The sequence below is a fragment of the Sphaeramia orbicularis genome, chromosome 9 (assembly GCF_902148855.1).
Source record: "Sphaeramia orbicularis chromosome 9, fSphaOr1.1, whole genome shotgun sequence".
Taxonomy (NCBI): Eukaryota; Metazoa; Chordata; class Actinopteri; order Kurtiformes; family Apogonidae; genus Sphaeramia; species Sphaeramia orbicularis.
In genome coordinates, this window is record NC_043965.1 from 27,320,677 (window position 1) to 27,337,349 (window position 16,673).

General features: G+C 38.6%; 1 protein-coding gene across 1 annotated transcript in view; it reads left to right on the forward strand.

The window, feature by feature from the left end:
* Positions 1–16,673, forward strand: part of pip5k1bb (phosphatidylinositol-4-phosphate 5-kinase, type I, beta b) — a 45,755-nt gene that overhangs the window by 19,891 nt on the left and 9,191 nt on the right. The window contains exons 5-11 of the mRNA XM_030142770.1: positions 265–382; positions 3,464–3,616; positions 3,778–4,077; positions 13,223–13,425; positions 13,758–13,841; positions 14,497–14,545; positions 14,668–14,752. Coding sequence (XP_029998630.1) covers positions 265–382; positions 3,464–3,616; positions 3,778–4,077; positions 13,223–13,425; positions 13,758–13,841; positions 14,497–14,545; positions 14,668–14,752 — 992 coding nt within the window. The remainder of the gene's footprint in view (positions 1–264; positions 383–3,463; positions 3,617–3,777; positions 4,078–13,222; positions 13,426–13,757; positions 13,842–14,496; positions 14,546–14,667; positions 14,753–16,673) is intronic.

Here is a 16,673-nt window from a genome sequence, read left to right on the forward strand (position 1 = left end):
CAAGGGTCCACTGATACAGTAACTGGCAGTCAATAGCCCAGATAGTTCTGCACAAAGCTTAGGTGTTAAAATGTACTTTCCCCTCATTCTATCACTGTTGAATCTTTAATTATTCTGTCTGTGTTGATGACACTGATATGTTTCACTTTCTCATGTTTAAGATCTTCTTGGTTATCCTTTATGTGAGGTAGTATTTGGAAAGTGTTTCTAATGAACCAATATATGTTTTTGTTTCCTGTCTTGGCTGTTCATCATCCGACCCAGTGAGGGAAGCAACTTGACTCCGGCACATCACTATCCAGATTTCCGCTTTAAGACATACGCACCGCTGGCCTTTCGCTACTTCAGAGATCTGTTCGGCATTAAACCAGACGACTACCTGGTAAGATGAATGCATCAGAGCTGAGATCTAGCTGGTCATTAGTTAATTTATTTACTAGATTGAATCACACACTCTTAGTTTCCTGCAATTATCGTCATAAAGAGATCAATCATACAGCATACATAAGTAGGGATGCCCAAGTTCTTACCTGTTAAGGGCCAAAAAGCAACGGATGGAGGACCAGGGACAAAAACTAAATATTGAAATTATTTATTCCCTTCTCTGTTCAGTCCTTGCCTTCATACTTGGTTGTAAAGATAGATATTAATCTATCGAGCTGTGACTGCAACCAATGCATCTACTAATAAATAAAATTTTTAGCTTCTCAGTTATTTTATAGAATTATATAGCACTTTCTATGTAAGAGGAGAAAAAGCATGAGCTCGTCAAATGTCATGGAAGGCCAAAACAAAGGGAGTGTGGTCCTGATGTGGTCTATGGAAGCCACTTAGCATAGATCTGAAGTAAACTAAAACAGCTGCTTTTACAATAAAAAAAAAAAGAAATCGTAGATTTTTAATGTAGAACTTGTGTTGTTATGAGTATTATTTACTTTACGTAGCCTATTTGTCAGTGTCCCTGTCTTATAAAAAGCACATATGGAACTTCAGGTATTAATTTCAGCTCTGTCACCTGACTTACTGGTTGCCATAAACATCCCAGTCTATGTTTATTCTTTTATTGTGTCCATGTCAAACACACTACACACCAGCCTATGGATTATCTTTCCCCATCTTATTTTCCTCCTCACAGTGCAACTAATAGCAACAAAATTCAAAAAATTCCTTTTTATTAAATAGTGGGTGGGAAATGGTACACCCCATATGTGCCGAGAAAAGACAGGATAGGAAATGCAGTCAATGAAAAAGACTGGGAGGCAGACATATTGAAGGTAATGATGGCTTTAAGCTGCTTCTGTGCCGAGTGAAATCAGCAGATGATGTGTGATTTCCCACCAGACGCAGACACATACAGAGAAAAGACAGAATGAAAGGAGTTAAGAGTTTGAAGGGTTTTTCTGAGCTGCTTTGTAATTGTACGGAGTTTTTCCTCTGCAGAGCCACAGTGGCAGCTCATTATTAACATGCTCTCCAACTGGAGCCCTGCTGTCTAATATCACTTACAATGCATGTTCAGAGTACTTCTGTCAAATCATACAGCTTTTATTTATGTGTTGCATGTGCCATCTTGAGAGCAAATTGAATTTGCTGCTCAGCAGAGCGTACCTTGCCTCTGTCCTTATCCTACACTTAGGCGTCTTGCTTTGTACATGAATTAGATTTTGTGTAATCATGTTTGGGCTGCATTATGTAATGACGCTGTTTTTCTTTATTTTCTGTCGGTCTTTTAGCCTTATAAAACATCACTATCTGCATTCATGTTTCTGAATGCCAAAAGAGAGACAAAGATATAATGTAACTTCAAGGCAATGGAGGGCTGAACAGCAGCTTAGAGACTATACTAACCACTGATGTCCTTGAGGTAGGGATGAGTTCATTCAGACAGAAGCTACACAAAGTCTTAATTAAAACACAGACACACACAGTATGTAGAATACAAATGCAATAAACTGCGGATGTGTTTGTGACTGCAGACAGACATCAGTGACAGAGGAAGAACAGATGCCTCTGGTGTTTTACTTTCTACCACATATTGAGTAGCATGTTATTGTCACAAGTTATCACTCACACATTGATTTTTTCTCTTTAAGCACACGCAGTAGTAGATACTGTTACCCTCAACCACTTAGCTGATGTTTCCATCCATGTTAGACAGCTTGTTGTGTGTTAATCACTGCCTTTCATAGGCAGACAAAGTTTGAACTGATGTGGTGCTCGATTCTGGTTTGACATTTTTAACAATTACTCTAAGTAAGTCGTTTTCTTTAACAATGAAGCCTCTGTATATTTAGACCAATCACATGATTTTGAACTAGGCTAACACTGGAAATAGGTTATTGAAAAACAGGTTATACTGGTCCTACTCACATAAGACCAGTATAATCTGTGGACCTTTGGTGATTTGGAAATGAACCCTCCATGTCTGCATTTTCACAGAATAAGAAAAGAGTGTTTTTTACTTACATTTACGGACATTATTTCCCAGTTCTGATGTCAAGGGCAGGTTCTCCACTCTCAGATTACTGTTGAAAGATAGAAAAATGTTTCTTTTCGTACCTGTCGTGGCTTTCATCTATCCATCTTTTCAGATGTCGCCCCTCTGAAAGATTTAAGTTTGCTCTTTGAGTGAACATCCTTGCTATATTGTGACATAAGCCTCCTGGATTTCCACCAAAAACACTTGGATTTATCGCCACTAGCACAGTCTTCATAGTGCTCAACCAGGAAATAGGCTGCATAAATTCAAGGAGGAAAGAAAAATGTTACATATTCCAAAAAATTACAAAGATGTCGATTCACACAGGACTAATATTATCTGCATTTGCTCAAATCAGGTAGGTAATTTGGGTTGAATTTTCACTTTACAAACTACAGACATGGCCAATTAACACAATGGATTCACAGATGACCTCCACAGTTATTGCAAATGGCCAGAGATCCACAGGTAATACTAGTCCAGTGTGAATAGGACTAAAGATGAAAATATAGATGAGGTCCTCAAATGTCCCAGAAACGAATAAAGAAATTCACAAAAGGATTATTAATCAACAAAATACTAATAATTAATTTAACAGTCATGAATTAATTTATTAATTTTTATAGCTCTCTATGGAACTTAATCTATTGACACACATTACATTTGGTTAAGGATGTGTTTCCATTGTCAGTAAAGGGACTTTTCTTGCATTTTTCTACTCCTTACTCACACTTTTGATGTCTCATGCTTTAAACAGAGTATAAAACTATTTGTTTTTCATCTTAGTTCCAAACAGGAAATTGCAATAACAGTGTTTTCTTCCTCCAACATTACACATCCAAAAGGCTGCTATTATACATATATTTTTGCTCACAATGGTTTATGTGTTCAGAGCTGTTTATGTTTTGATGTGTAGGAGTTTGACCTCTGTTTCAAGTGAATGCGAAACCAGTTTATTTGTGTTTTTTTTTTTTCCCCCCTCAGTACTCACTTGTCAATGAGCCTCTTATTGAGCTGACCAACCCGGGGGCCAGTGGCTCTCTCTTCTATTTAACCAGTGATGACGAATTCATCATTAAAACCGTCCAGCACAAAGAGGCCAAGTTTCTCCAGAGATTATTACCTGGATATTATATGGTAAGATCATTTATTCATACTATATTTGTTTTGTAATAAGTAACATGTGTAGCCAATTTAAATAGAGGCTTTATTTCCTTGCCTTAGAGCTCTTGTTTTGTCTTAATGACATGAAGTATCAGTGTTAGTGTGTGTTTATAACATATTCACTTATTTTACAGAATCTGAACCAGAATCCACGTACGCTGCTGCCCAAGTTTTACGGCTTGTACTGTATTCAGTCCGGAGGCATCAACATCCGACTGGTGGTGATGAACAATGTGCTGCCTCGCTCCGTCAAAATGCACTACAAATATGACCTGAAGGGCTCCACCTACAAGAGACGGGCCTCCAGGAAAGAGCGAGAGAAGTCCTGTCCTACGTACAAAGACCTGGACTTTCAGGACATGCATGAAGAGGGGCTTTACTTTGACACAGAGACTTACAACAACCTGATGAAGACCCTGCAGAGGGACTGTCGGGTAGGTTGGAGGGTTTTCGTCTATGTCTGATCATTCAGGACATTGACTAAGTGGTCAGTTTATCAGAAATTCTTACACTAAAACATCTGACTTGTGCACCACATGGGTATTATGTCATGTGTTGTATGAAAAGATCAGAGCTGATTGCATTCGGTCTGGGAATTTTCTGAAACAAGGGTCAGTCAGTGGCTTTTTCTTCTTCTCACAGAAAACCCAAACACAGGCACATGCAACTCTACATGCCAGCCACATCATGTACTGGTTAGGGACAGTGTGTGTATGTGCATTTTTCAATGGCAGAAACTGTTTTGAAAACTGAATTTTCCATCTGTTTGCCATTGGGACTGCAATATGTTTCCATTGTATGTTCAACTTAAGCTCTCAGTTGCCCCGGGCTTTTCTCCCATCTCTGTACTGCTATGTTTCAATACATGACAGCTCTCCAAACACTGAATGTGATTAAGACATGATCCTGGTAGCGTGAGAGACTCGGAACTCCATCCAAAGATAGGCCTCCAGTCTAAAGGCTTGCATTCTTCTCTATTTAGCACAGAGGCCAGGAGACTGTCTGTTGGAGTTAGAGACATGATCTGTGCTCTAATTTTTTTGTTCCTGCAGGTTTTAACACAGACAACAGTACACAAAATGAAGAAGCTGCAATAGCTCAAAGATTTTACCACCACATATCCTTTTTTGTCGCGTTCCTTTGTCAGACAATAAGGCCATTGTTAAACTGAGTGAAACAGTAGTAAACAAAAAAGCTCAATTGCAGTAAAGCAGTTTTTCATTAGGAACAACTCTAAGGATTGTAAAGGCATAACAAGAAACAGACATTTATTATTTTTATTAATCAGATTGTGATGCAAATATCGTATATCACATGGTTACAGGTGTAACACTTGCTGATTTATCTCATTTGGAGTATTTTCTAGTGTTATTTAACAAAATGAGGGAGCAACACAGCATGAAAACAACTGATTTTTTTCCCCAAACTAGTCAAACCACGGATCATCCATCTCTCTCTGTCCAGAACACAATTACTACCAATGCAGCTCCACAATTTAAACACACAAAATAGTTAAGATCCAAAAATATTGAACATATAATAACGACTAATAATGAAAACCAAAGCTTTTGCATATTAAATTATTGAAAAGTGAATCTCCTCTTAGGGTGAAAGATGCAGCTGTTCATGTCAGAGGTTGACTTATGGGTGTTTTATTTAAGGCTGATAATGAAATGATTGCATGATGCAAGAAAATACTGATAAATTTATCAACATCAATCCACCCTACCTCCAAAAGATTTTGATAGTGGAAATGCATTATGGGTACATTGTGCCTCTGAGTTTGTTAAAAAGAAGCTGAACGCTGACTCAAAGAAATAAATACCTAAATACATGAAGCCTTATATATGAAATGCCAATACCGATGGTTGGGTCAATGTCGTATCGGCGCAGATGAATTGGTTTAGCCAGTGAGTGGTTTTGAAGATGAATTATTATTTTCCAGTGGTTGTGGATAGTTATAGTCTGATTTTTCAAAGGACTTTCTAAAAGGGAGTTCAGTTTTTTCCAAGGCCTTGTATTAACCAATGATGTGAAGATGTGAGTCACACATTCACATCGTTGACTGGTGAGTCATAATTGATAATTATGAGGCCAGTGAAGATTCACACCTCTGGTATTAATGCTTTTTTATTCCAGCGTGTGAATGGACTGAACATACCTTAAAAATGAGCACTGTCCCTAACTCTCCGTGTTCCCTACCTTCATGATAATAGCCTTTTGACTGATTTCTATAATGGACTCATTCTCTCTTTTCTACTCCTCTATAGTGGCAACACTATGAAGCAGTAGTGGCCATTAGCTTAGAAATGGATTCTGCATAAATAAACGAACAGCACAAGCACAAACACTGCACAAACCCACAAAAACCCTTACACATTATACCAGAAAAGACACAAAGCTTGGCTTGCTGTAATAATAAGTCTTTTCCACAGCCAATTACTGGAGCATGAAACTAATCACAACCTCTAAACTTTTTAGTTTTTAGTTTCAGCAGTGTATACTTATATATTCCTCTTTTTGAGGGTAAATGGCCCGGCGAGATAAAGTTATGGGAGGTGACAGTTATTTAATGTGATTTGCTCTCATAGAGGCTGGTTAATGATGGGGTTTAGAGCCCAAAGCCCCCTGTGCTGTAATCCCATTAGTTCTGCTTGACATACAGTAACTGTGCAGCTTCCATATAGCTCCACCACAGCTGCACTCACTCTGACATTCAACCTGAAATGGGACCAGAATGTGAGTGTTACTGTGGATCAGTGTATCAGACGAGGCCCAGAGGCCAGGAAGAAAGACTTCCTGCCAGAGTACCTGCTGGGCTCGGTCAACCTGTCAGACCTGGCAGCCCTGCATGGCACCGTTTGCTAACAGCTCAATAAGTTCCATTACACCAGCTGCAGCTAAAATAAATGTTTCAGTTTTTAGTGTGTGGGAAGAGAAGAAGCTTGATAGTTTTATCACCAGACTGTGATTGATGGTGCATGGAATGGCGTTAGCTGTAATGAAGAGTGTGATGCTGCTTGTAGATTTATTTTGGTCTGTTAGATAACAAGTCTTTTCTTTTCTTTTCTTTTCTTTTCTTTTCTTTTCTTTTCTTTTCTTTTCTTTTCTTTTTTCTTTTCTTTTCTTTTCTTTTCCTCATGTTTTAGATTTTCAGTAATTCTGTGTTGTTTTTAATGGGTAAGGGTTTGGTCTTTCCAAGGATTGTGTGCAAACAGATGGAAACAGCTGTTACTTTCCCAACTTTCAGTAGAACACAGTGTTTGCATCACAGGTTTTGAAGGAAACCTGTGATGCAAGAGGTTTGTTACTCTTGACTTTTGATGACCAGAAATTTAGAGGAATTTTGAGGTGATCCTTTCTCGTCATCTTTGTTAGGCAGACCACCATAAAGCTAGAATAATGACATACCTCGTTTTGCTAAGTCAGTACTTAAACTTTAACCTGGTGGCGCACACAGTTACACCATTACCTCACAACAGTCTTGACTTGCACTGTCATTGTGTCACTGTGTATGACTTAAAGCTGCAATGCTATGAAATATTTATAACAATATAGGGTTCAGCTAAATAATTACTTATAATTAGCTGCTAAGGAGTGAAAACAGGAAAATGAATATGGTTTTAATTGATGTAAGCAGTTTTCCTTTTGAAAATAAATAAATTGAACAAAACAGAAGGAAATAATGAAAAATTGATCTCAGTTTAGAAATAATAACTTAAATGGGGGAGAAAAAGTGCTCTACAGGTGAGATTTTCCATCTTGTTGCATTTTTCCCAATAAGTCAGAAAAAACAAATGTACATGACAATCATCAGTTTGTACCTTGACAGTGAACATACTGTGGTTTGTGGTAGAGCCTGTATATAAATGTTTGAGTATCTGAGAACAGACACTGTTGGGTACTGTGTTCTGTACAATTTGTTATTGTCATGGCTTCCTGCATTTGCCTCCTGAGCGGGAAGCAAAGTGCCCTCTAAGCAGAATCTCTGTCCATTTCCATGAGTAAGCAGCTAACCCCATCACCCCTGGAGAGGCTGTGGACCAAAACATAGAGGAGGGGGCTGCAGACGCCACAAGTAACACTGGTCGAGGGGTGTGAAGGGAATGAGGAAGTGGAAAAGGCCGTCTGTTTCTGGGTGCCGAAGTTTCTGATAAATACATTTTAGCTATTTTCCAAGTGGTAAATGTGATGATTTCAGTTTAGGAGGAACGTGGGAGGTCAGGGGTGAAGTACAGCGGACAGACTCGAAGAAGACGAGGAGATATTATTTCTGCAATGTGCGACACTTGTAGGAAAATGCAGACTATGCTCTCTTCCTTTTAAGTCTCCTCTCCATTACTCTGCAGCTCCCCCGATACTCCCCAAATGCCAAAACAACACAAAACATTAATAATTCATAGCAAACTCTACTGTACAGAGAGAGTGAGATAGAGGCAGTGTGTGTTTTAATACTCTGCTGTGGGTGTGTGTATGATCTGGAACAGAGATGAACATCATGTCTCTGTTGCAGAAAAATGACAGAGTAAAAATGCAGCTGATGATAGACTCTTAAGGCAATCTTTGTTTGTTTGTTTGTTTTTTATAATTTATTTTTCATTGACATTCAGTATCAGACATTCACATCCGGTACATCATATGTACATATATCATACATTTGTTGTCTGCTCTAAATGCCAAAATAATATTTTTGTTTCATGTCCAAACACTGAAAAGAAAGGCAGATAACCCAATAAAAATAATAATAATAAAAAAAAGTTAAAGTAGGGAGTGATCTTTTCCATACAACACAATCATTGATTTGTGAAAACAAGTTCTCTGTATGTTTCAAATTAAATTACTATTACTCCTCTTAAATTTCAGTTGGTTATAATATAAATTTTAACCCTTTCATGCATGTTGTACAGTTGTTCAAGCTTCAATCAAATCTATAATATTTGCAATAATTAGTCCAAACTAATAGTGTCAAGAGTAGTGAATAGCACAGCAATACCTTAATTACCACATGGATCACCTAATAAGTAGTGCTTTTGCTATTTTAATACATTATCAAGTCATTAATGTTTGCTACTAATGAGTCATAAATCTGCTGTTTGTGAATGTGTTTATGCAAAATATGATATTTACCATTAAATTACATTCACTGCAGTTGTGTATGTCACTCAAAATAGGAATTGAATCCAACTGGACATATCCGGTTGTCTATTTCTCAAAAACTCATGCATGAAAGGGTTACGTGAGCACACAAAAGTGCAGAAATGAAATGCTTCAGACAGTGTAGACATACTTGCTAGGTAGATGGACAAGCATGAGTTGTGCCAGTGTAGCCAATTTGTGGTGTCTGCCTCCGCATGCATTTACAGTATAGTTCACTCTCTCTCCTTACCAATGCGATTCACTGACAACAATGGCTTCTCTCAGTCTCAGCTGCAGGAAAATCAAGGCTCTGACCTTATAGTCAGAAGACATTCAACAGATTGCTGTGCTATACTCACAACACTTATATAAATGCAATCTTTCTTCAACAGATTTGCTCACTGCGGCGGTTTGTTTATTAAATGTGAAGGCTAAAGAGAGAAAAATGTATTAAATCCAATTAAGCGGGGTAGTTCTATAACAGGAATGAAGAGGAAAACAGAAGGCTGGTGCCAAGGAAATGTGTCTGCTTATGCTGCTGCAAATCAACGACAAAATTCAGAGCCACATGTCACAAATTGAGTATGTTGTGTCACATGTAGTGGGTTGTTCTCATGAATTATCAGTATCTGATACATTCCTGTGGTTGTGACTGGACTCAGTGTGTAAGCAGATCCAAAAAGCAGCGTGAAGAAGATCTGTGTTGTGTCTTTGCAGCAGGCAGACTCAGACCTAAGAAAGCTTGTTGTGTGTTAGTGTCATTGCAAAGTGGGACACTGCCAGCCAGCTCCAGTGGGGAGCTCCGCAGCCCTACTGGCACTGCACTACATGTGTGGAGGAGTGCTTCAGGGTGGAATATAGTAAGAGATTTGTTCAAGATGAGGGAAGGCTGTGACAAAAAGCGCACTTCCTACAGGATTGTTAGGATTAGCCTTCCACCAGTCATCCAACCCAAGCTGTGAGAACATGAGAGAACAAGAGAAAAATGACACTTTCACTCACAGCTATGGTGCGTTTATTCAATTCTTAGCAGCTCTTTTTCACAAATCACCACAAAAACGCAGCTGTTTTCTCTCTGTTGTGACAGTTTGATTGTTTGCCTGAGAAAGCCAGGGCCGGGCAGCCTGGTGTGCGTGGCTCTATTCAAAATGGCTGCTGTTTGAATAGACTGGGGGAGTATGAGTGAAGGGATGCAAATCGTTGATATGGAAAAGGCAAAGCACAAACAAAAGCCCCAGTGTTTGTTTCAACGACTCATTAAGTCTATTTTGTGTGTTTGCGTGTGTGTGTGTGTGTGTGTGTAAATGTGCATGAATACGATCCTACATATCAGCAGTTTCTATTAAAGATGCAAACTGTATTTTCCTCCTGGTCTTCTCTAAAATAAAAATCACATGAGGAAAAAGACAAGGGGAAGTAACAGGGCAGGTTTTCTGAGGAGGTCAGCTTTCTCTGGATTTTGGGTCACAACTCTTTGATTGGATCATTGCTTCAAGGCTAAAATAGTGTTATTAATGAAGTGTGAAAATACAAGACAATAATGGTACTTTTCCGCAGGCTTAGGCAATATGTATGGTTTGAACAGTTTCCTCTTGGGACAGACTTTTCTTAACAACTTGAGTTTCTCTTCTCATCACCTACTCACCTCCACACATTAAAGCAGACAGGCTGACTGAAGGAGTTTCCTGACAGATGATGTGATGCGACTTGTACTGATTTTTTTTATTTTGTTTTCAATTACTTTAAACTGAGGATCTGAGATACATTTTCCACCTTTGCATTTACTGGTGACATACTTTCTGTCTTTGTCTTCTTCTCTTTTTGTAAACAGTTTATTATTCAGCCTGAGAATTATAAACAGCTGCTGAGAATTTTTCCCATTCTGGGTCATATGATAAGCATCATCGTGAATAAATGACAATGACTATGATCCTATTCCCAGATTAAGATCTTGCCCTAAGACCACTACAACCAAGCAGGAGACATGAAGTCGCAGAGTCACTTGGAAACTAGGCGAAAGGCCCCTTTTGCAGGTCAATGTGTAACACTTGGCTCTCTGTGGAGAAACACCTTATTTATTTAGCTCAGACCTGGTTTACACAGAGATTTCCTTTAGCTCAGTCTCTGGTCTTTGAGGTGCTGAACTCTTTTGGGTGATGAAAGTGTTTTTGGAAGACAAAAATGTGTTTTTCAAAACATTTTCATAATATTTCTTAGTTTACCGTCGGGATGCTGAAAGTGAAGCATTCAGCCCTGTAGACGGAGTTAGAGACGAAGAAGAATCTCATTAGTGTTTTTAGAAAATATGATGTTTCCTGTTATTAGTCAAAAGGTTTCCAGCTCACGTAATTAATAATCAACAGAGGTGGTAAAAGTCCACACATTCTTTCCTGAAGTAGAAGAACAAGTACTTCTGTCAAAAAGATTCAGGTCAAAGTAGAAGTATTGATTCAGCTTCTTTAAAAATGAAAAAAAAAAAAACAAGCTCTGAAATGTATTCAAAATTAGTCACTTGAAGGAGATTTCGACCTGATGTTTCTGTGCAAAGTAAACTGAACCTCACATTATATTAATATATTTAAGGGGAATTTTGTTTAATGGGGTCATATGGAGTATTGATTTTCATTGTAACATCATTTAGAACTCATACAAAACTAGAAAAGCACTCGGAGAGCGCAGATCTCCGCCAAGGCAGATCAGTGCCCCCCCCCCTTCACCACCAAAATTTAATCATTTGTTCCTTGTGCCAGTATCAACATTTCCTGAAATTTTCATCCAAATCCGTCCATAACTTTTTGAGTTATCTTGTACACGGGCAGACAGACAGATAAGCAAACCAACGCCGGTAAAAACATAACCTCCTTGGCGGAGGTAAGAACACTCACAGCTACTAAAACCACCAATCAATCAATGCCGTGCACCCACAGACTCGCTCACTGATTAAAGTATAAATCTCATTGTTTACACACATCTGTATTATGGCATCATCAAGTTTTCTCCTTCAAAAAAAATTGTTGGTTATTATTACAGTCAGAATCACAAAGTGTCTTATAATTTCCATGTGCTGCATCAGGTGATAGTTTACATTATAGCTCTGTTAGCTTAGCTCTGTTTTTAGATGGAAAAAAACCCCCCACCTCTGTTTGTGTTGTCAACAGCTTACTCTGTTTGGAATCGTCCAAACAAGGTCAGAATTGTCACAGTTTAGTCTGAAACAAGCAAACAGCAACTTTGCAAAGATAATAACATCACATAATAGTTGTATAAATTCATAAGTCTCATGATCAAACTCACCTGTGTAGAAGAAACACTGTGATTTCACCATCAAACTCCATTCTTTTCATTAGAGCTGTGTCCAGTGGTGAAAACAACAATAGTGCTTCTAATGTTTAGGATTTTGTCACTTTCTTTGAGTCTGACTGGTTTCTTACCAATTTTGATCACATCTCGTCACTTTCTGGTGCTTTGCTCAAAAGTCCTGTGGTGTTAGTTTTCCTCACCATGGGAGACCTGCAAAATGACTCTCTACTCCCTCTAGTGGTCACACAAATCTGATGCACCATCGATATGAGTAGAATGAGTGTATAGCTCTGCAATCCAATACGGTGGCACCTTTGGCATAACTTCATAGCTCTTTATTCTAAACACTCTAAAGACTCCCACAGAGTCACGTGTACTGTGAGTGGTGCGGACAGTGCGCGGAGTCTGGAAGTTTTAGGTTTCATAGTTGAGTGTACCAATTTACAATGTCCGAAGTCGTATCAGCTCGCTGTCACATTTAAAACAGATCGATGTGAAGATTTCCTGCCGAGCAGTCAAGTATGCATACATGGAGTCTGCGCGGTTGTAAAAATTGAGCTTTGCGTGGATGTGTCCGACAGAAGTCCACTTTGGGTCCGCATTGAGTCTGACCTGAGTACATGCAGACATCCACAAGAGTCAAATACGCCCGACTCTGGGGGGGACATAATGATAATTTTGGATCATTTTTTAATATTTGAAAGTGGAAATACTATGTTTACCTCCTTTAAACCATTCTGATTCCAAATAAAATGAAAATTCCAAGAGTTATGAGGCCTTTTCTCTGCAATCCAGTCTTTATTTCCCTTAGTTGTCATCTTGTTCTGTCTTTTACATAATTATTTCTTTATACATTTTGTGTTAATGATATGTAACAATGGTTACACTGATGCATCATATTTTTTGTGCTAGTGTCATTTAGGTTGAAATAATACCAGTTCTCCTCAAATTCATTAAAACCAACATGTATTGAGCTCATTTTGAAACTATCAGGAGTAGAAAATACAGATATTTGTGCTAAATGAAAATGTCAAAGTAAAAGATCTGAAGATAAACAAATACAGATACATGAAAACTCTGCTTCAGTACAGTCATAAAGTACTTGTTCTCATTTCCTCCTCCTTGTCATTTGTGTTTCTGTAGGTGCTGGAGAGTTTTAAGATCATGGACTACAGCCTGTTGCTGGGTGTGCACGTCTTGGATCAGAGCCACCGAGAGGGGGGTGAGCCGGGCCAGGCAGGGGGGGACGGGAGGAGACCGGTGGGTCAGCGGGTACTTTACTCCACCGCCATGGAGTCCATCCAGGGAGACGGAAAGGCTGCTGAAGCCCTCACCACAGACGACACGTGAGTGGGCTCAGCTGGGGAAAACACACATATTATGCACACATATTTGGGCATACACTGTGCTCATACCCCACACAGGACACTCACATGGTGTACACACTGTCAGGCTCTCATATAACCATAGCTACACAAATACAAACACAGACACCGCTCTGTGTATTTACCACAACGCACTTGAATATAAATAAACCGAGTGTCTCTTTTACAAACACTTGTAAAAGTTCAGAGGCGTATTGAACTGTATTTGAACAGTGTTGCAGAGGCAGATGCAGCTTGTAGATCAGCATTCACACAGTGTTTTTACTGACTTCTTTTGTCTTTTACTGTGTTAGGATGGGTGGCATCCCTGCCAAAACACACAAAGAGGAAAAGCTGCTCATCTTCCTGGGAATCATAGATATTCTACAATCATACAGGTACAGATTTTGATGGTGTGATTTTTATGCTGGTGCTTCAAAATGACTGCGAAATGTAAAATTAACTGAATGTTGTCCATCTGTTGATCACCTTAGCATCTATTTTGATCTGACTGTGTGATCTGTAAAACTGAAAAGAAAATGTGAATTGAGTATAGCACGAGCCCCTCACAGTAAATGATTTTTATTTAATGTTTGCACAGAAATGTGAACACTTCACATTTATTGCATCTTCTTAGTTTTTATAGTGATTGAACAAAAGACAGTCTTATAACAGCACAGCACTTTGGCTCTTAAGTGTCTGAGACTTTATTTGAAAGCAGTGTATAAATCTTTGTACGGTTGTCAGAAGCATCAAATGCACACAGAGCGAAAAGGTGATCAGGTCAGAGTAGAAGGATGAATAGGGCCAATTTGTCAGCATTTATACTCTTATTAATGGTAGCTCTAGTCACCCAAAGAAAGACCTCAAAGGCCACATGTTATATAATCCAAGTTTGATGCATTTGTTGCTAAAATGCTGAAAAATAACTTCATTTTGTGTTCCACCAAGAGGAAAGCATCTTAGATTTAATCATCCGTAAAAGTGAAGGAACATTGTTACGTAAGTGTATACGATGGTGACATGGCTTCTTCTTGTTTTGTTTTTCCCCAGATTCATTAAAAAGCTGGAACACTCATGGAAAGCCCTGGTGTACGATGGCGTAAGTCGATATCGCGCTCAAATCGGACACTGATGAATGAGCCTTTTTATTCAGTCACATTCTCTTAAGTCCACTGTGGCTGACTGATGAAAGCTTGGCATTTTCTTTCTGCCTGTCCTCAGGATACCGTCTCGGTGCATCGACCTGGGTTCTACGCTAGCCGCTTCCTTAAGTTCATGAGCACAAGGGTCTTCAGGAAGACGCAGCGTAAGTTTGCAAGGTTTATTTTTGCTACACGTGAGAGCAAGCAGCCCTCATGTTAACCCAGCAAAGAGGAAAGAAGGGGCATCAAAGTACAAGAAGAAGGAAATCCTGCAGTGACAGACTCAATCTATTTGCTGTTCTTCAGTTGGGCTTTTATGCGTCTGTCTAGTGTAATTAGATAAGAGGTAATCTACTCCTTAAATTTACCGGAACATTGTTTCCTTTTATTGTCCTCACGGTTACCCATAGCTTTTTATTATCATTCATTTCATTATCATTTCGAAGTACACTGTGTAACCGCTTGAGGCATATATTGGTCCTTTTTGATGTCTGTTAACCCATAAAGGCCTAGATTTATTTTTGTAGCTGTTCCCAAGCGAATTTTTCTCTATATTTAACCTTTCTTAAAGGGGTCATATTTTGCTAAACCCACTTTTATTAGTCTGTGGTACATTTATTTGTGTATTTGGACCCTAACAGTTCATAAAGTTTGAATTTGAACCCTCCAGGTGCTGCAAAGCTATCTTGATATTCATTTTGGCAAAAACTGAATGGATTTCTACAACCTGTTTTAATTCCTTCTTAATTTGTTTCATTTTATAACTAGTTAAATCATGACATTTGCACATATAAGGTCAAGACTTCCAATGAACTTTTCTCAGAGTACGCCATAAGTGTTTGTCAGCAGCAGCGGTTGTAGTCCATACTGAAAATATGTCCAGACTTTGGGCTGATTAACTAAAATGTTCAGTTGTTGGTTGTATTAACGAACTCAAGTGGCTGAACAGGACAGAGTGCACAGTCAACAGCCTGGAGGGGGTGGGGCATGTGCATTTAAAGGGCCAGCACTCAAAACGACCTTTCTCCTGTCGTTACTCTGAAATACAGTTGAAGATGGACCTGTGGAGTTGAATTAATGAAGAATTCAGACCCAAGTATAGCGTTTACAGTTTATGTAGACCACAGGGAAATGTTTTAAAATGTATAATTCCATTTAAAAAAGCAAAATATCACTCCTTTAAGTGATTTATCACCATTTATTATAATATTATCCTCTTTATTTTCCATTTTTAATTGAAAATCAGGTATTTTCCCATTTTTAATTTACTGATCATGTAGATGTTCATAAATCTCAGGTTAAAATTGAGGGTTATTATATCAAAAACAGAGAAAACTGAAGAAAAACTGACTTTTGCAGTAAAATACATCATTAACTGAATATAAAACAAATGCCTTCATCCACTGTCATGTGTAAAACTACATGTGGTTTACTGGTGAATCAATGTTATAGAAGATGACGGTGTTTCCACATTCACTACGGGGCCTCTGAACATCCATGACCATGATAAGATGACAAACTGCATTTTACACCAATTATTTACACGTATTGATTGGATTAATGGATCAGTAGAGGCTTTTTTGTCTCTATGGGTTTTATTAGACTGAATTCTCTAATTTAATGGCAGACTTTTATTCTTGGAAATTAAACGCTTCTTGTTGCCTGTATAAAAGCAATCATAAGACAAGGCCATCCAAAACAGTTTATTATGAGGTGATGCAAACACACACACTGACATAAACAGTTACACATGAAGAAATGAACTGAACTAAGTCAAGGTCAATCGTTTTTTTATTCAAGGAAGACATGATGTTGATTCCAACTTACTATTATTCCTGTTGCTCTTTTCATGGTGGCCTAACTTCCCTGTAACCAAGCACGCAGAGCTCATCGATGTACGCAACTGATCCACAGACGTTCTAAACCATTTTATCCACAGACTACTCCCAGTGTTATTTGTGTGGTTGTGGGTAAATCCAGGACGTGGACACGGATGAATAAATTTCTGCTGCTGGATTTGGACTCCACGTTAACATCAAATATAATAAAAATGTTACGCAACTAATAGGACCTAACACGATGAGG